Source organism: Pan paniscus, chromosome 19, assembly GCF_029289425.2.
Source record: "Pan paniscus chromosome 19, NHGRI_mPanPan1-v2.0_pri, whole genome shotgun sequence".
In the NCBI taxonomy this organism is placed as follows: Eukaryota; Metazoa; Chordata; class Mammalia; order Primates; family Hominidae; genus Pan; species Pan paniscus.
Window position 1 is genome coordinate 96144091 of NC_073268.2, and position 18230 is coordinate 96162320.

The 18230-nt window shown below is 54.2% G+C and overlaps 1 protein-coding gene across 5 annotated transcripts in view; it reads left to right on the top strand.

Annotated features, from left to right (window-relative positions):
• CCDC40 (coiled-coil domain 40 molecular ruler complex subunit) overlaps positions 1-18230 on the top strand; it is a 66860-nt gene extending 48630 nt beyond the window's left edge. For 4 of the 5 annotated variants that reach the window (XM_063598798.1, XM_003818255.4, XM_063598799.1 and 1 more), the window contains 8 exons: positions 1852-2097; positions 3109-3322; positions 4708-4877; positions 5112-5203; positions 6856-6976; positions 12932-13120; positions 14896-15054; positions 17148-18230. In XM_063598798.1, the coding sequence (XP_063454868.1) occupies positions 1852-2097; positions 3109-3322; positions 4708-4877; positions 5112-5203; positions 6856-6976; positions 12932-13120; positions 14896-15054; positions 17148-17396 (1440 nt within the window). In that variant the 3' untranslated portion in view covers positions 17397-18230. Of the gene's footprint in view, positions 1-1851; positions 2098-3108; positions 3323-4707; positions 4878-5111; positions 5204-6855; positions 6977-7230; positions 8492-12931; positions 13121-14895; positions 15055-17147 lie in introns of those variants that run through there. The other variant, XM_063598801.1, reaches the window with a different exon arrangement.

The window sequence follows — 18230 nt, forward strand, 5'->3', positions numbered from 1 at the left end:
CGATGCCAGTCCAGCTGCTGAAAAGAGTACCCCCGACGTGATGTTTGAACTGCTCAAAGCCTCATGGGCTGATAGAAGGTGGGGTGGGGAGGCATATCTGGGAGGAGGAGCAAAGTGTGGATGGGCGGGACCACCCGTCCGGAGCTGGGGTCAACCATGGGGTCCAGGCAGTTAATCCAGGGATGGTGTGGATGCCTAGGGGGAGCCAGGGTGGGCTCCACAGGGACCACAAACAGCCAGGAGTGGAGCGGGGGCGCAGGCCTGGCTGTGACAGGGGGAGGGACTGAAGGGGACTTGGAGCCACAGCCCCTGAAGGGCAGTTGGGGAGGGGGGAGGCAGGGAGTCCTTGGGGGGCCCAGATCTCAGGGTGACCTTGGCAGAGGAGGAGGCTGCGAGCTGACATTGCCACACAACTCCAGATGCCGGAAGCTTCCACTCCAGGTGGGCAGGGTCTGGGTTCCACCACCTGGGGACATTGGGTCTCCTGGGAAGCCGCCCATGGTGGCCAGTGAGAGACATGGAGCCCACAGGCGTGGTGGGAGGAGAAGCTCAGATGGCCCTGAGGAGGCTGGGGTAGGCGGGAGCCACAGTCGTGAGAGAGCCAAGGCCTTGTGTGGCAGGAGCCGACGGGCAGGGGTGGTCAGGGCAGACACAGGGCCCGAGGCCACCTGTTAGAGCCATGCCCTGGGGAAGAGGACCCTGTCCTGGTGGTGACAGCATCTCCCTGTTCCCAGAGCAGCTTTGGCCACACCATTGCAGCTGTGACTGCCACTGCCTCACTCCTGATTATCACAAACGTCCTCTCGATAAACCCCCCGTTGCCAGAAGGGATTCAAAGTCTGTCTAATGCCTCCAAAGAGCCCACACAGGAGGCCAGCACTGGCGGCTCAGACCTGCCGGACAGCAGGAGGGGTCAGAACGCATGGAGGAACCAGTGTCTAACAATTGCTTCTTGCTTCATAAACTATGCTGCAAATGTGATAGAGTACAGCACAGCCATTGCAGCTTACAGAGCACAGGAACATAAGACCCGACTTACCAGATTAAAAAGCAGGTTAGCACCCAGTGTGTAGGGTGTGATCCTATTTTTATTTTGGAGAATTATATAGAAAAGACTGGGAGGAAAAATGGATTCAGATGGGAATGGTAGCTAACTTGTGTCAGAATTGCAGGCAATTGAATGTGTTCTCTGTCCTGACCTGTATTTTCACATTTCCTCACAATGTGTGTGCTACGATTTAAGAAGTGTGTTAGTCTGATCTCACACTGCTGTAAGGAAATACCTAAGACTGGATAACTGATAAAGGAAAGAGGTTTAATTGACTGACAGTTCTGCATGGCTGGGGAGGCCTCAGGAAACTTACAATCATGGCAAAAGGCGAAGCAGGCACCTCCTTCACAAGGCGGCAGGAGAGAGAGTGTGTGTGAAGCAGGAACCGTCAAACACACAAAACCATCAGATCTCATGAGAACTCACTATCATGAGAACAGCATGGGGGTAGCGGCCCCCATGGTCCAGTCACCTCCCACAGGGGCCCTCCCTTGACATGTGGGATTATGGGGACACAATTCAAGATGAGATGTGAGTGGGGACACAGCCAAACCACATCAATAAGAAAAGCTAATACCATGATCTCTCTTTTCTGTAAAAAGCCAACATCTGGGTTCCAACAAGTTGGTCCCTTGCTGGGTCCTGGAGACAGTGGGAAATCCAGCCTCCTGCACTCGTGACTGTGCGTTTGGAATTTATCCAGAGGAACATCCCGACCATCAGGGAATGGTGGATCAGCAAACTCGTCCCGGGCCTCGGGTGGGGGCAATATTCACAGGCATTTCTTTTCATCAATTCAGATGACACATCTTTCCAAAATCGATGGTGACATTGCCCAGACCACCCTGGACATCACACACACCAGCAGCAGGCTGGACGCACACCGGAAGACACTGGTGGAGCTGGACCAGGACGTGAAGAAAGTCAACGAGCTCATCACCAACAGCCACAGCGAGATCTCCCGGCGCACGATCCTGATCGAGAGGAAGCAAGGGCTCATCAACTTCCTCAACAAGCAGCTGGAGCGGATGGTCTCCGAGCTGGGGGTGAGGTCCCAGGCAGGGAGACGCGGTCCCTGGCTGACTGTGGTGCCTGGTGGGGCAGAGCTCCCTCAGATCTCCCACGGTCAGACATGAACTCCTGGAAGGCACAGAACTGCCTCTTTCCCTACCCGCTTTACAGACAAAATGGCATGTGTGCCAAGCGCTCTAAGTCACATTTTTCTGCACAGGGCCAGATAGTATTCCGGCTTTGTGGCCAGTTGGTCTCTTTGGCAGTGACATGGCTCTGCCTCCATAGCGAGAAGCAGCATAGGTAAAACGTAAAGGAATGGGCACGGCTGTGTCCAATCAGATGTTATTCAAGGCCACTGAAGTCTGAATTCCAAATAATTTTCACCCAGCACAAAATATTCTGCTGCTCTAAGAAAAGTGGCCTAATGCGTTTGAGGCCTGATGCCATATACGTCATCCAGGTCCCTGTACTCTCAAAGCCCCTTTGGGTTCCAGAGGCCCCACCCACCCTGCCAGCGCACCCACCATGGGGAAGCTAGAGGGGGCTCCAGAGCCCCTTAGCCATATTTCCTCCAGCGGGGTCTGTGGCTTGCGGCCCTGCTGAGAGCTAACTTGAGCCCCTCAGCCTTCGTCCAGTTTCATGACCTCAGGGTTCCAGGCCCTCTGCAGTCCACTCACAAAGACCTTTGAGCCCAAGAAGCCTAATTTTGCTTTTTTTTTTTTTTTTTTCTGAGACGGAGTCTTGCTCTATTGCCCAGGCTGGAGTGCAGTGGTGCCATCTTGCTCACTGCACGTCTGCCTCCTGAGTTCAAGTGATTCTCCTGCCTCAGCCTTCCAAGTAGCTGGGACCACAGGCGTGCACCAGCACACCTGGCTAATTTTTGTATTTTGGGTAGAGACGGGGTTTCACCCTGTTGGCCAGGCTGGTCTTGAACTCCTGACCTCGGGTGATCCACCCGCCTCAGCCTCCCAAAGTGCTGGAATTACAGGCGTGAGTCACTGCGCCCAGCCCTAATTTTGCTTTTTGATGAATATCCCGTCTAGGGGGAAGAAGTGGGGCCCCTGGAGCTTGAAATCAAAAGGCTGAGCAAGCTGATTGACGAGCACAATGGCAAGGCGGTCCAGGCCCAGGTGACCTGGCTGCGCCTGCAGCAGGAGATGGTCAAGGTGACACAGGAGCAGGAGGAGCAGCTGGCCTCCCTGGACGCGTCCAAGAAGGAGCTCCACATCATGGAGCAGAAGAAACTACGAGTAGAAAGTAAGAGCCGCCGTGCCCGGCCCTGCAGAGATGCTCAGACAAGCTCTGGGACGCGGGCACCTCCCAGGGGAGGGGCACTCAGTGGGGCACATCGCTGGATTTGCACACAGCCTTAAAAGCAAATAACAAATGCGCATGCTCCCTGTATTTTGTAAATGTGAACCACTGCCTGCCCAGCTGCCCAGTTCGCAGTCACAGCGGGAGGGTTGAGAAATGTCACGAAATGGCTGCAAGCTCACGGACTTCAGAGCTCTCCTTGAGAGAGGAGCATGGAAGGTTATCATCCCTGCCAAGCCAGGGCACTCAGGTGGAAACACTGGCACGGGAAAAGCCAGGGTCCTGCCAGGCGGGCTCCTGGTGCTGTCCCCACATCACCTCCAGTTGGGCTTAGAAAACCATTCCACCAGGGCTCCCCAACCCTTCTGAGGCCCAAGGGGCTGCCAAAGCACCAGGGTGCCTGGAATGAGGGAGGCGGGCATCCTTCCTGGACCACTCTCCACCCACATGGCCACCTGCCGAGACATCCCGGGTCCTGCCCGGTCTTGGGTTGGGGATCCATGCTGGTCAGGCCTGCAGCAAAGCCCCCATGGGAAATGCTGCCCAGACACATCATGTGCCCTTCTCGGAGGTCCTGCTGCCTCTCGCCCTGCCCTTCTTGGGTTGCCCAAACCTGTCTGTTGGTGAGTAGCAAGTCCCAAAAGACCCTATGGAGCTGTCAGCTGAGTATCGGTGTCCCAAGGCAAGAGCTGCCGAAATACCATGCTGTGAGATGGGGAGGATCACCCATGGAGAGGGCAGAGAGAGGGGCTCACATGCCCATGTCCTAGGGTAGTCAGGGCACACCATGGGGACAGCAGGAGATGCTGGAGAAGCCCTGTGAGGAGTGGCCAGTGGATGAACCAGCTGTGGCCTCTTGTGCCCTCCACCCATCTTAACATCAAGAAGAGCTGTTGTTTTCTGCCCCTACCCCTGATCTTGGCTGGGGCAGGGCAGGGGTCTAAGGGCCTCCCTCTCCTGGAGACTCACAGTGTCTGAGCATCAACCAGGTCCCCGTGCTCCACAGATTTGCAAGTGTCTGGGGGAGGGAGCCTGGCCCTCCCACACACCCTGCCCACACCTGCTGGCTGTCCCCACAGGCAGGTCCTCTCACTTCCGTTGGAGGACCAGGCTTTGGGAGCTTAGCAGCCAAGAAGAGACCCCCTCTCCTCTCCTCTGTCCTGGCAGGGACGAGATTCAGGCAGGAGCGCCAGGAATGACAAGAGGGAGGGGATGAAGGGAGCTACAGGGAGAGACAAACCCTGGCTCACCTCTCGGACACTGCTGCCTGCGGGTGAGGACCCATACCCTCCCGGGGTCTCTCCCCGAGTCTCTGTTTTCTGCCGTAGGCAAGATTGAGCAGGAGAAGAAGGAGCAGAAGGAGATCGAGCACCACATGAAGGACCTGGACAACGACCTGAAGAAGCTCAACATGTTGATGAATAAAAACCGGTGCAGCTCGGAGGAGCTGGAGCAGAACAACCGGGTGACAGAGAATGAGTTCGTGCGCTCGCTGAAGGTCCGGCCGTGTCCACGCAGTCCCGGGGCTCAGGACAATGGAGGGCGGGGGTACGGTCCTTGCGGTGGGCGTTCTGCACCAGGACGTAATTTCCACACCCGTTCAAGATGCTTGTAGGGGTATTAGAAATCCAGCCTGCAGCCCTGCCCTCGGTGCCAGGACAGAGGGCACCAGCCCCGGCATCCACAATCCCATGGCCCTCCCCACAGCTGTCCCGCCCCCTCCCCCATGCAGGCCTCTGAGAGGGAGACCATCAAGATGCAGGACAAGCTGAACCAGCTCAGCGAGGAGAAGGCGACCCTCCTGAATCAACTGGTGGAAGCAGAGTGAGTCCCAGTCTCCAGCCACACGTGGGTCATGAAGGTCACTGCACCTACAGGCCTCTGTCCGTTGAAGACCATGTAGGAGGCCAGGTGTGGCAGCTCACACCCATATCCCAGTGCTTTGGTCGTTTTTTGTTGTTGTTGTTTTGTTTTGTTTTGTTTTTAGACAGTCTTGCTCTATCCCACAGGCTGGAGTGCAGCCGTGCGATCTCAGCTCACTGCAACCTCTGCCTCCCAGCTTCAAGTGATTCTCATGCCTCAACCTCCTGAGTAGCTGGGATTACAGGTGCCCGCCACCATGCCTCACTAATTTTTGTATTTTTAGTAGAGATGGGGTTTCACCATGTTGGCCAGGCTGGTCTTGAACTCCTGACCTCAGGTGATCCGCCCACCTCAGCCTCCCAAAGCGCTGGGATTACGTGCGTGAGCCACCGTGCCCAGCAATCCCAGTGCTTTGGGATGCCAAGGCAGGAGGCTCCTTTGGGGCCAGGAGTTCAAGACAAGACGGGGCAACACAGTGAGACCCCATATCTACAAAAATGTTTTAAATTGGCCAGGCATGGTGGTGCATGCCGGTAGTCCCAGCTACTCGGGAGGCTGAGGTGGGAGGATCGCTTGAGCCCAGGAGGTCAAGGCTGCAGTGAGCTAGGATTGCACCACTGCACTCCAGCCTGGGCGACAGAGTGAGACCCTGTCTCTAAAAGAAGAAAAAGACCACCTGGGCATGGGTCTGGAACCCACCCTAGTGGATCCCAGATTCCCCACAGAGTCTGTCTACCACCCTTGGTGGCAGTTCTTGAGCCAAACAAGTTACTGCTAGAAATTGAAGGGTTTTCTTTGTGATAAAGTTTTTAAATATCCATTATTTTATGGTGTCTGATTATTAAAGTAACACACACCCAGCTCTAAACATTTTAAACTATACAATGCGTGCAAAGTACCCAGGGAAAATTGCATATAATTCCAACGCCCTTCACTTCCCAGAAAACCAATGTGTAGCTATATTCCTTTCTTGTTTTGCTCTGTTTTTTACACAAATGGGATTGTTTCAGAAGTTCCCCCTTGAAGCACTTTAGTATTTTCATGGCCGTCTTTCCGTGTCACACGCGTGGGCCCATATCTCCCTGTGGAAAGGGTGCAGAGCAGGCGTGGTGTGGAGGCACCGTCCTTTCTTCAGCATGCTCCGGAAGGGGTGAATAGCGCAGGGATCGCCTGTTCCTTGCGGTTTGATAGAATCTAGGCAAAAAATCATCTGGGACCAATGCTTTGGGGGGCTTGTATCTTTGGTGACATTTAAATAGCTTCTAGACTATTGTTGTATTCAGGCTTTTTACTTTTTCTTAAGTCAGCTTCTATCAATTATACTGACTTTCTCAGCTCCTACAGTTATATATCCCTGTTCTCTCTCTCTCTGTCTCTCTGTTTCTTCCCCACCCCCATCTCCCTCCCTCCCCCTGTATGCCAGAGGTTGGCAAACGTTTGCGTAAGGAGCCCAGTAGTGAACACTTCAGGCTTTGAGAGCCTCACGCTTTCTGTCGCAGCTGCTTGGCTCTGCCATTGCAGCTTGAGAGCCTTGTAAAGCCTTAGAGTGAGAGCTCACCGAAGCATCAGAAGAAAACTCCTAATTTCTTACACTGCCTCTCCTACCTCTAAAGACACCAGATTATGCTTTGGGAGAAAAAAATCCAACTGGCAAAAGAGATGCGTTCCTCAGTGGATTCCGAGATCGGCCAGACGGAGATCCGGGCCATGAAGGGCGAGATCCACAGGATGAAGGTGAGGGGAGGAGAGCGGCGTGGCAGGGCCTGCTGGGTGCCAGCCCTTGGGCTCTGGAGACCTGGCCACACCAAGGCCTCGGCTCCCCCGGGGCTCCTGTGGGAACCACACTGGCCACATTGGCTGGTGGCAATGGGTGAGATTTCCAGGGAGCGACCCGCTCCAGCAGAGTGACCTGCACTCCAGCCGAGCACTGGCAAAGCGCACGTCCCCCTTGACCCAGCTTTCAGCACACGCTTGCTCTTAATGTGCAGAAATATTGCAGAACACCACAGGACGCACACAGGCACGCGCATGAACAACACAGGACGCACACAGGCACGTGCACGAACAACACAGGACACACACAGGCACGCGCATGGACAACACAGGACGCACACAGGCACGTGCACGAACAACACAGGACGCACACAGGCACGTGCACGAACAACACAGGACGCACGCAGGCACGCGCACGAACAAAGGACGCACGCAGGCACGCGCACGAACAACAGGATGCACGCAGGCACGCGCACGAACAACACAGGACGCACGCAGGCACGCGCACGAACAACACAGGACGCACGCAGGCACGCGCGTGAACAACACGGCACGCGCGTGAACAACACAGGACGCACGCAGGCACGTGCATGAACACAGGACGCACGCAGGCACGCGCGTGAACAACACGGCACGCGCGTGAACAACACAGGACGCACGCAGGCACGTGCATGAACAACAGGACGCACGCAGGCACGTGCATGAACAACACAAGACGCACGCAGGCACGCGCACGAACAACACAGGACGCACGCAGGCACGCGCGTGAACAACACGGCATGCGCGTGAACAACACAGGACGCACGCAGGCACGTGCATGAACAACACAGGACGCACGCAGGCACACGCACGAACAACACAGGACGCACGCAGGCACGCGCGTGAACAACACAGGACGTACACAGCACATGCACGAACAACACAGGACGCACGCAGGCACGCGCACGAACAACACAGGGCGCACGCAGGCACGCGCACGAACAACACAGGGCGCACGCAGGCACGCGCACGAACAACACAGGGCGCACGCAGGCACACGCACGAACAACACAGGACGCACGCAGGCACGTGCATGAACAACACAGGACGCACACAAGCACGTGCATGTCATCTCACAAAATGCTGTTTTATTCCTACTCCATGTAATCACAGCACGCTGGTATTTTTAAATGCCGGTTGTAACCCTCAAACTTTGTGACCCTCTAACGTATCCCACTGTGAGACAGTCTCACAACACAGAAGGGCTCAGAGAGCACCCCCATCTCATCCTTCACAGCCGCGTTTTCTCTCCATGGTCACAATTAGATTTCATTGCCTTTAAAAGGCTGGTAATTAAATTGCAAGTGGTCATCAAGCTAAAGGTTCAGGGCCTTAAGGATAACAGTAAGAGCAGTTCATAAAATAAATGGGCCTCACTTTCACCATGCCATGCTAAATAGAAATTCCTCTGCTGAGTTATTTTTCAGATCAAGTGCATATGCTAATAAGATGTTGTGTTTAAAAATACCAAATTTAATTGACTTTTCACATTACAGAAGCCACGTGTGTTTGCTGGAGCAAGACAAGCTCTCCTCCACAGAGTGGGGGCCAAAGAGAAGGTCCGGGCTGCTCCTCCCTGTCCCTTCTTCCCCGGCTCCCCCTCCTCAGCCAGGGTGACTGTGTCAGCCGCTGCAAGGATAAGGCCTCTCACCTTCTCAGATCTCACACAAATGCACAGGCAGGGCTTGCCTTGGCCCTACATGGATACTAACCCATTCTTTAACAGTTACAATATATACTATGGATATTTCACAATTTATTGATCCAGTCCCAGGTTGGTGAAAATTCAGGTTGTTTCCAATTTGTTGTTGGTGTTATTGTTTTGTCCTAGACACAATGTGTGTTAGGGTTCTCCAAAGAAACAGAACCAGTAGACAACACACACACACACACACACACACACACACACACACAGAGAGAGAGAGAGAGAGAGAGAGAGATTTACTATGAGAATTGGCTCTTATGATTATGAGGGCCGAGAAGTCCTAGTATCCGGCATCTAATCTGCAGACCCAGGAGAGCCCATGATTCAGTCAAGTCTAAGACCTGAGAAGGAGGCAACGGTGTCATCCCAGCCCAGTGTTCCCCCACCCCACCCCATCCCACCACCTTCTTCTGCCTTTTTGTTCTCCTCAGGCCCTCAACAGATTGGATGATGTCACCCACCCTGGCAAGAGGGATCTTTACTCTGTCCACTGGTTCAAATGCCAATCATTTCCAGGGACACCCTCACAGTTCTACCCAAAACAGAAATCATGTTTTCCCAGCTATCCAGGCATCCCTTAGCCCAGTTACGTTAACCTAAAATCAGCCATCACACAGCATTATAATCACATCCTTCCTTACTGGTTCTTTTTTTTTCTTCTAGACTAGGTTCCCAAAGGTGAGATTCTAGGTCAAAGGGTGTATAAATTCTGACTGTAACAGCCTGACAGATTACTTGTCTAAAAAGCACATGGTGGCAGTCATATCTGTACCTTCTTCTCAGTTCTGGTGTTATTTATCTATCTTTTTTTAATTTTTTTAATTGAGGTTTTTCAGTTGAGTGGAAGCTCACAGCCTAGGGCATTCAGCCCTATAAGGATTTTCTGGGTTTTTTTGTTTTGTTTTGTTTTGTTTTGTCTGTTTGTTTTTTGTTTTGTCTTTGAGACAGACTCTCTGTCATTCAGGCTGGAGTGACGTGGTGGGATCTCGGCTCGCTGCAACCTCCGCCTCCCAAGTTCAAGCGATTCTCCTGCTTCAGCTTCCCAAGTAGCTGGGATTACAGGTGTGTGCCACCATGCCTGGCTAATTTTTTTGTATTTTCAGTAGAGACGGGGTTTCGCCATTTTGCCCAGGCTGGTCTCAAACTTCTGAGCTCAGGCAATTCGCCCACCTCGGCCTCCCAAAGTGCTGGGATTACAGGTGTGAGCCACTGTGCCCAGCCAGCCCTACAAGTTTTGATAGAGATGTACAATCATGTAGCCACTGCCACATCATGATATATTTCCTCATCCTCGAATTCCCTCATGCCCTCTGTAGTCAGCTCACCGCATACCCCAGCCACCATGACAGCCACCAGTCTCTCTCCATGCCTGTCGTTTTGGCTTTTCCAGAATGTCACATAAATGGATCAAATAGAGTGAGACATGTTGAGCCTGACTTTCCTTGCTTAGCCTCATGCATTTGAGATTCTTCTGTGTGGTGAAGCCCAATTACCCAGTCTGTTCTCTTTTTTTAGAGACAGGATTTCGCTCTGTCACCCGGGCTGGAGTGCAGTGGTGCAATCATGGCTCACTGCAGCCTTGACCTTGTGGGCTCAAAGGATCCTCCTGCCTGGGCCTCCCAAAGTGCTGGGATTACGGGGGCGCACCACGGCACCCACCCCTCAGTCTGTTCTTTCACGGATCGTTTCAGTAGCTTATCAGAGGAGCCTTTGCCTAGCTGAAGGTCACGAAGAGCTTCTCTTCTGTTTTCTTCTAGAAGCTTCCTGCTTTTAGGTTTTACATTTAGGTCCATAATGTATTTTGAGTTAATTTTTGTGTATGGTGCAAGTTGTGGACTGGGGTTAATTTTTTTTTGCATTTGGATGTCCACTGGAGTCAGCCCTGCTTGCTTCCTGAAAAGACTGCCCTTCCTCCACCGAACTACCGTCCAGTCCTTGTTGAAATCAGCTGACACGTTTGTGTGGGTTCGTTTCTGGGCTGTTTTGTTCTACTGATTTCTGTTTCTGTCCCTTCACCAATGCCCTGCTGTCTTGATTTCTGTAACTCTATACTTAGGAAATTCCTCCGACTTCCTTTTTTTTTAAGACAGAGTCTCGCTCTGTTGTCCAGACTGGAGTGCAGTGGCACTCACATCTCAGCTGGCTGCAACTTCTGCCTCCTGGGTTCAAGCAATTCTCCTGCCTCAGCCTCCTGAGTAGCTGGGACTACAGGCATGTGCCACCACACCCAGCTAATTTTTTGTATTTTTAGTAGGGATGGGGTTTCACCATGTTGGCCAGGCTGGCCTTGAACTCCTGATCTCAGATGATCCACCTGCCTCGGCCTCCCAAAGTGCTGGGATTACAGGTGTGAGCCACTGTGCCCGGCCAGCTGATTTTCATATTAGGCTGTTTTCTTATTTCTCTTTTTTTTTTGAAACAGTCTCGCTCTGTTGCCCAGGCTAGAGAGCAGTGGCACGATCTCAGCTCACTGCAACCTCTGCCTCCCGGGTTCAAGTGATTCTCCCGCCTCAGCCTCCTGAGTAGCTGAGATTACAGGCATGCACCACTATGCCCGGCTAATTTTTGTATTTTTGGTAGAGACGGGATTTCACCATGTTGGCCAGGTTGGTCTCAAACTCCTGACCTCAGGTGATCCACCGGTTTCGGCCTCCCAAAGTGCTGGGATTACACGCGTGAGCCACCGCACCCGGCCTGTTTTCTTAACATTTTTTAGGAGTTCCTTATGTATTCGGTTATTAACCCCTGTCTTCAATACCTATTAAAATAGTGTCTCTGACCTATCATTGTCTTTGCCCTCTGTTTAGGGGGTCTTTTGCCACACAGACTTTTTAGTGTTTCTTAGTGTGGCTCCAAGTCACTTTATGGTACATTTTAAACCTGAGTAAGCTTGGTCTCCCTTCACCCCGCTTATCTTCGGGATTCTTGCCTGTTTTTTCTTTTAAATCAACTTTAGGCATAACTTTCATAAGATAAAATATGCTTATTTTAAACGCAGAGTTTGGGCTGGGTGCGGTGGCTCACGCCTGTAATCCTAGCACTTTGGGAGGCCGAGGCGGGTGGATCACTTGAGGTCAGTTCAAAACCAGCCTAGCCACCACGGTGAAAGCCTGTCTCTACTGAAAATACAAAAAAAAAAAAAAAAAAAAAAAAAAAATAGCCGGGCGTGGTGGCAGGTGCCTGTAATGCTAACTACTTGGGAGGCTGAGGCAGGAGAATTACTTGAACCTGGGAGGTGGAAGTTGCGGTGAGACAAGATTGCGCCACCGCACTCCAGCCTGGGCAACAGAAGGAGACTCTGTCTCAAAAAATTTTTTTTATAAAAAGGCTGGGTGCAGTGGCTTATGCCTGCAATCCCAGCTTTGGGAGGCCAAGGTGGGTGGATCACCAGGTCAAGAGATCGAGACCATCTTGGCCAACATGGTGAAACCCCATCTCTACTAAAAATACAAAAATTAGCCAGGCCTGGGGGCAGGTACCTGTAATCCTAGCTACTCAGGAGGCTGAGGCAGAAGAATCACTTGAACCCGGGAGGCGAAGGTTGCAGTGAGCCTAGATGGCTCCACTGCACTCCAACCTGGTGACAGAGCAAGACTCCGTCTCAAAAAAATTTTTAAAAAGCACAGTTTGGTGGGTTCTAACACGCGCACACATCTACGTAGCCACTGACACCATCAAGACATAGAACCTTTCTATGACTCCAGAAAGTTCCTGTGCGCCCCCGCAGCCAATCCTCACGCTACAACCCAGTCCCCAGCCCCAGGTCCTCCACCCAAGCCAAGGTGCATTGTCACAACTAAGAAATTAACCTTCATGCAATACTGCTAACCAAACTACAAACTCTAATCAGATTTCACCAATTTTCTCAATGAGATTTTTTTCTGCTGCAGGATCTGACCCTGGCTTAGTTGCTTTTAGTTCTCACACCTCCTTGGTGTCCTCAGGTCTCGGCCATTTCTCCACCTTGCACTGTCTGCCTGTGGATTCCGGGTTCCCACCCAGGGCTGCTGCCTCCATGTCCCTTGTTCCTCCTGGCGGCACAGGCCTCACTGTTTCCCCGCTGATCCCCATGCGTGTCACCGGAGGATGAGCGAGGCCAGCGCCCCGGCCACTCTCTCTGCAGCTGCAGCTCAGGCCTGCCCCAGCCCCAGCCCCTCTGTCCTATCTCCCAGGTCAGGCTCGGGCAGCTGCTGAAGCAGCAGGAGAAGATGATCCGTGCCATGGAGTTGGCGGTTGCCCGCAGAGAGACCGTCACCACCCAGGCCGAGGGGCAGCGCAAGATGGACAGGAAGGCGCTCACCCGTACCGACTTCCACCACAAGCAGCTTGAGCTGCGCCGGAAAATCAGGGACGTTCGCAAGGTAGGGAGCAGCGGAAAGGAAACAGGGCGCCTGCTCCTCTCTCTGGGATTCAAGGAACACTCCAGGAAGGCGTCTTGCTGGGTCCGGGGTGAGGATGCAGAGGCTGCAGTGGGGACGTGCTCAGCACTGCTAACCTGCTGCTGGGTGCTGGGTCTGGGGTGAGGATGCAGAGAGACCATCCCCAGTTCTGCTAACCTGCTGCTGGGTTCGGGGTCAGGGGTGAGGATCCAGAGGCTGTTAGAGGGGCGTGCTCAGCATTGCTAACCTGCTGCTGCTACGGGGCCTGTCTGGGAGACTGCAGAATGCCCGCACCGGACAGAGCTGCTGACACCCAGAGACGGCCGTGTTTCAGCCCCTCCCTGCATATCGGAGGTGGCACTGGGAAGGCATAGAGTTCTGGGGAAGAGGCCAGCTCATGCTGGGGAGCTCGAGTGGGCACCGGGGACCAGCTGATGGGAACGTGGCGGGCGCCTCGAGAGCCTGCATCCGCATACACCAGGCCATGTCCACTGGGCCTGCACTGGGAGGGCCCAGCTGGTGCTGTCCGGTGCTTACCACCTCAACGGTTGCCAGCCAGGGGCCCTGCACTCACACTTCCCAGGTTGGCCCCACGGCCCCGCTGACCCGCTGTGTGACCTCGGAGCATGTGGGCCTCGTCTGCTGGGGGGTGGGGGGGCAGAGTTAAATGTGACAGCAACCACAGCCGTGGGTGGGGAGGTGGCCTTGGGGACAGCTGACAGCATGGCTTGGAGCCACGCTGGACCATTCCTGACTGGGGCATACGGTCTGACCTCCCAGAGCCTTGGTTTACCGACCTGTGAAATGGGTGCCCACCTCTCAGAGTCACCCAGAGGGTTCCCTGGAGAGTGCTGAAGTCACCCCTGTAGGGAAAGGCTAGCCAAAAATGACAGACATGCCTGGGCTGCTCATCTGGAAGTAACTGGAAGTTTCTGGAGAGAGGCGGCAGAGTGGCCTCTTCTCAGTCCTTTTCCACTACACTGGCTACTCCTGATGTCCATCCCTCCCTCAGCTTCCTAGCCCGGCCCCTGACCACTCCTTGCTGCCCTGGGCACCACCTCAGTCCCCTGCCAGGACCCCCATACCCACCCCTCACCTCCTGTCTGCTCCAAGCCACACTCAAGTTCTCCAGCCCCAGGCCCTGCGCCCCACACGACGCCATCACTGATGGGTCCTTGTCCTCACCCCTGCCAGCCCCACCCCAAAGACCTTCCGTGTCCCCAGCCAGCCCTGAGAGTCACTGTGTCTCCTGCATCACCCCCTGGGCCATGTCAGCTGCCAAACACTGCCTGCCTGGCTTTTCTTTCTCTTAATTGTGCTGCTTTCCCCGAAGGCGGAACGAACACCGCACAGATGGCCCCAGCCTCGCTCCTCCCTCAGCAGAGGCCCCCACCCTCCTCTTTCCCAGGCTCCCCAGCCTGCCTCTCGGCCCTTACAGCCTCAGCCCTGGCCTTGGCACATGGCTGCTGAACTGTGCCAGTCTCCTGCCTGGGGACAGACCCACTGCACGGGGAGCCCCAGAACCGCTGAGGCCCCCATCTCTCTGCCACACCTGCCTTAAAGGAGCAGTGTGCAGTGTGGGCTGGCTGGGCCTGGCATCTCCCAGGCCTCGCCTCTCCAGCCCTCCCATTCCTCTTTGGGAGCCTCCCTGGATGGAGTGTGTGGAAGGTGCCTGGCAGGTCCTCCCAGCCTGACTCTTCCCTGTCCGCCAAGTAGCCGGGCTGCAGGGGCCCAGCATGGTCCTGTGATTCTCCTAGGCCACCGACGAGTGCACCAAAACCGTCCTGGAACTGGAAGAAACACAAAGAAATGTGAGCAGCTCCCTCCTAGAGAAGCAGGAAAAGCTGTCGGTGATTCAGGCAGACTTCGACACACTCGAGGCCAACCTCACCCGGCTTGGGGCCCTCAAACGACAGGTAAATGTGTCCCAGGAGGTCCCTGGGGATGAAGGCCATGGAACGTGCCACTCACACAGAGGTCCTGCGTCCCCTCTGTGCGAGTCACAGCCTCTCCTGATCAGGTCACGGCCTCTCCTGATCCCAGGCCAGTAATAGCACCACCGGCTGCTCACACGTTTGTGGCTTTGTGATTTGTTCCACTGACAAATGTTGATGGAGTATCTGTTATGGGCTGGGCTCATGTTCAGTGTGCGAGGGTTACAAAACAGAACACAAAAAACAAACATTCCTGTGCTCTTAGAGGTTACCTCCTGGGGCAGGAGGACCGATGATGAGCAAAATAATTTTAAAAGATACAGTGTGTTGTAGCTAGGCATGGTGGTACACAGCTGTGGTGCCAGCTACTCAGGAGGCTGAGGTGGGAGGATCGCTTGAGCCTGGGAGGTCGAGACTGCAGTGAGCCAAGGTTGTACCACTGCACTCCGGGCTGGGTGACAGAGGGAGATCCTGTCTCAAAAAGAAAAGAAAAGAAAAAGGGAAATGGTGTGTTAGGTGGTGGTAAATGCTTTGGAGGAAGATAAACCAGAGAAAGAAGCGTCAGGGTCATTGGGGTGAACTGAGGGATTGACATTTTGAGTTAGGGTGATGCGGGAAGGCCCTGCGGAGCAGACATTGGAGTCCAGACCTGAAGGAGGGGACAGCCTACAAAACCACCCCAGGTGGACAGGACAGCCCGGCAAGGCAGAAGCCTGAGACTGCGCAAGGGCTACTAGAGGCCAGTGGGGCAGGCTGGGGAGGTTAGGGTATGTAAGACCCAGGCAGAGAGGGGCGGCCCAGACTGTGTGCGGCCTTAGGGAGGGCACGATCATGACTCTGGACTTTTCTCTTGGGGAGGTGGGCACACAGAGGAGGGCTTTGGGGCTGAGAGGTGACTTGGGCTTTAGCGGGCTCCCGCACGCTCTAACATTGCATGTGGATGAAGCATGGATGCTGGGGGCATCTGGGGCTATTTGCAGTGCTTCAGGGCGGCCCCTGTGGGGCTGGTGAGAAGCCATCAGGCTCTGCATATGCGTGATGCCAACATCACCCAATGGGATTCCTGCTGGGTTGGCTGTGGTGTGAGCAGAGACGGAGGTGGAGAATGGCTCCAAGGTTCTGGCCTGGCCAACTGAGATGATGAGGGGAACGTGCCTGGCACTGGGCCTGACACACGGCAGGTGTCAAGAAGGTTGCCTAAGCCGGGCACGGTGGCTCACGCCTGTAATCCCAGCACTTTGGGAGGCCGCAGCAGGTGGATCACTTGAGGTCAGGAGTTCGAGACCAGCCTGGCCAACATGGCAAAACCCCATCTCGACTAAAAATACAAATATTAGCCAGGCATGGTGGCGGGCGCCTGTAATCTCAGCTACCCGGGCGTGGTGGTGGGGGTGGGTGCCTGTAATTCCAGCTAGTTGGGAGGCTGAGGCAGGTGAATCGCTTGAAGCCGGGAGCCAGAGGTTGCAGTGTGCCAAGATTGTGCCATTGCACTCCAGCCTAGGTAACAGAGCGAGACAGCCTAAAAAAAAAAAAAAAAAAATGCCGGCGGGTCACAGTGGCTCACACCTGTAATCCCAGCACTTTGGGAAGCCGAGGCAGGCAGATCACGAGGTCAGGAGATCGAGACCATCCTGGCTAACACGGTGAAACCCTGTCTCTACTAAAAAAAAAAAAAAAAAATACAAAAAATTAGCCGGGCCTGGTGAGGGGCATCTGTAGTCCCAGCTACGCGGGAGGCTGAGACAGGAGAATGGCGTGAACCCGGGAGGCGGAGCTTGCAGTGAGCCGAGATCGCACCGCTGCACTCCAGCCTGGGCGACAGAGCAAGACTCCATCTCAAAAAAAAAAAAAGAATGCCTCCTAGACGGTGATGATGGGTGACCCATAAAGCACCGACCCAAGGCCTCTCAGCCTCTTCCCTGAGATCCAGGGGCGCAACACCTTCACGCCGTCCCTTTTCAGGCGTAGGTCTCGCCTCCTCTTCGGCATTTCCTGGAATCTGAGTTTGTGGGGGGCCAGCAGGTGTCTTTCTTCTGGTTTGCATAGCCCTATATGGAGTCTCTTTTCCTACCCAGAACCTTTCAGAGATCGTGGCCCTGCAGACGCGCCTTAAGCACCTGCAGGCTGTGAAGGAGGGGCGCTACGTGTTCCTGTTCCGCTCCAAGCAGTCCCTAGTGCTGGAGCGCCAGCGCCTGGACAAGCGACTGGCTCTGATCGCCACCATCCTGGACCGCGTGCGGGACGAGTACCCCCAGTTCCAGGAGGCCCTGCACAAGGTCAGCCAGATGATCGCCAACAAGCTCGAGTCACCGGGGCCCTCCTAGGGAGCAGCCTGGACCCCGCCTTGCAAGGCCTACAGCAAGAGATCCGGAATTGTGTTTGTCATGAGGGACTTGGAATCTTTTGTGTTCCTAAAAACCACATGTACCCTCAGAAGGGCATCGTTTAAGAGAAATAAGCCAGCCCCACCCATAGGAATCTTTTTAGCCACTCAGCAATTTAATAAACCAGGTAAAATCCTAGCGTTTCCCATGGCATCCCATCGCAAAGACAGAGCCTGTGACTGCAGACCCACACACCCACACTCCCACACTGGGCTTACTCGTCCAGGTAGCACTTTGGTTTGCAGCACTCCCAAATCTGCACATGCCTCTCACAACACAACGCTGCCACAGGTCTGCAAGCTGGTGGGCTGAGCAGAGGTGGGAAAGTTAAGGCAGTTCCAGCCAGCCTGGCCCGGGAGGCTGCTTCCCCCCAGCACTTCCCTCTACTAGGTGCACCTGAAAACCCACAAACCACCTTCTTTACCAGTTTTCCCATCCCCACCCCTTAGAAAGCTCAGGTCCCTTTTCCTGCCCCCATGTCCCCATTTGAGTTAAATTCAGATCCACAACTTGCAGGAGAAAGTCAGTGGCCCCAGACACACGTAACAGGGTGAGCACTGAAATAAGAGCACGCTGGGGCGTCCACACCAAGGGACTACGCCCCAGTCTGCCCACCTATCTTTTCTCCATCATTAACCCAGCGCTCTTTCTCCCTGGACTTCCAAGTACCAATGACCTTGGGGCTTCTTTGCAGTTTAAAGGGAAAATGCTCTACAAAATAATTTCACTTTCAAACATTTCAGCAGAAGAATAAAATCTTTTTCTGAATATCTA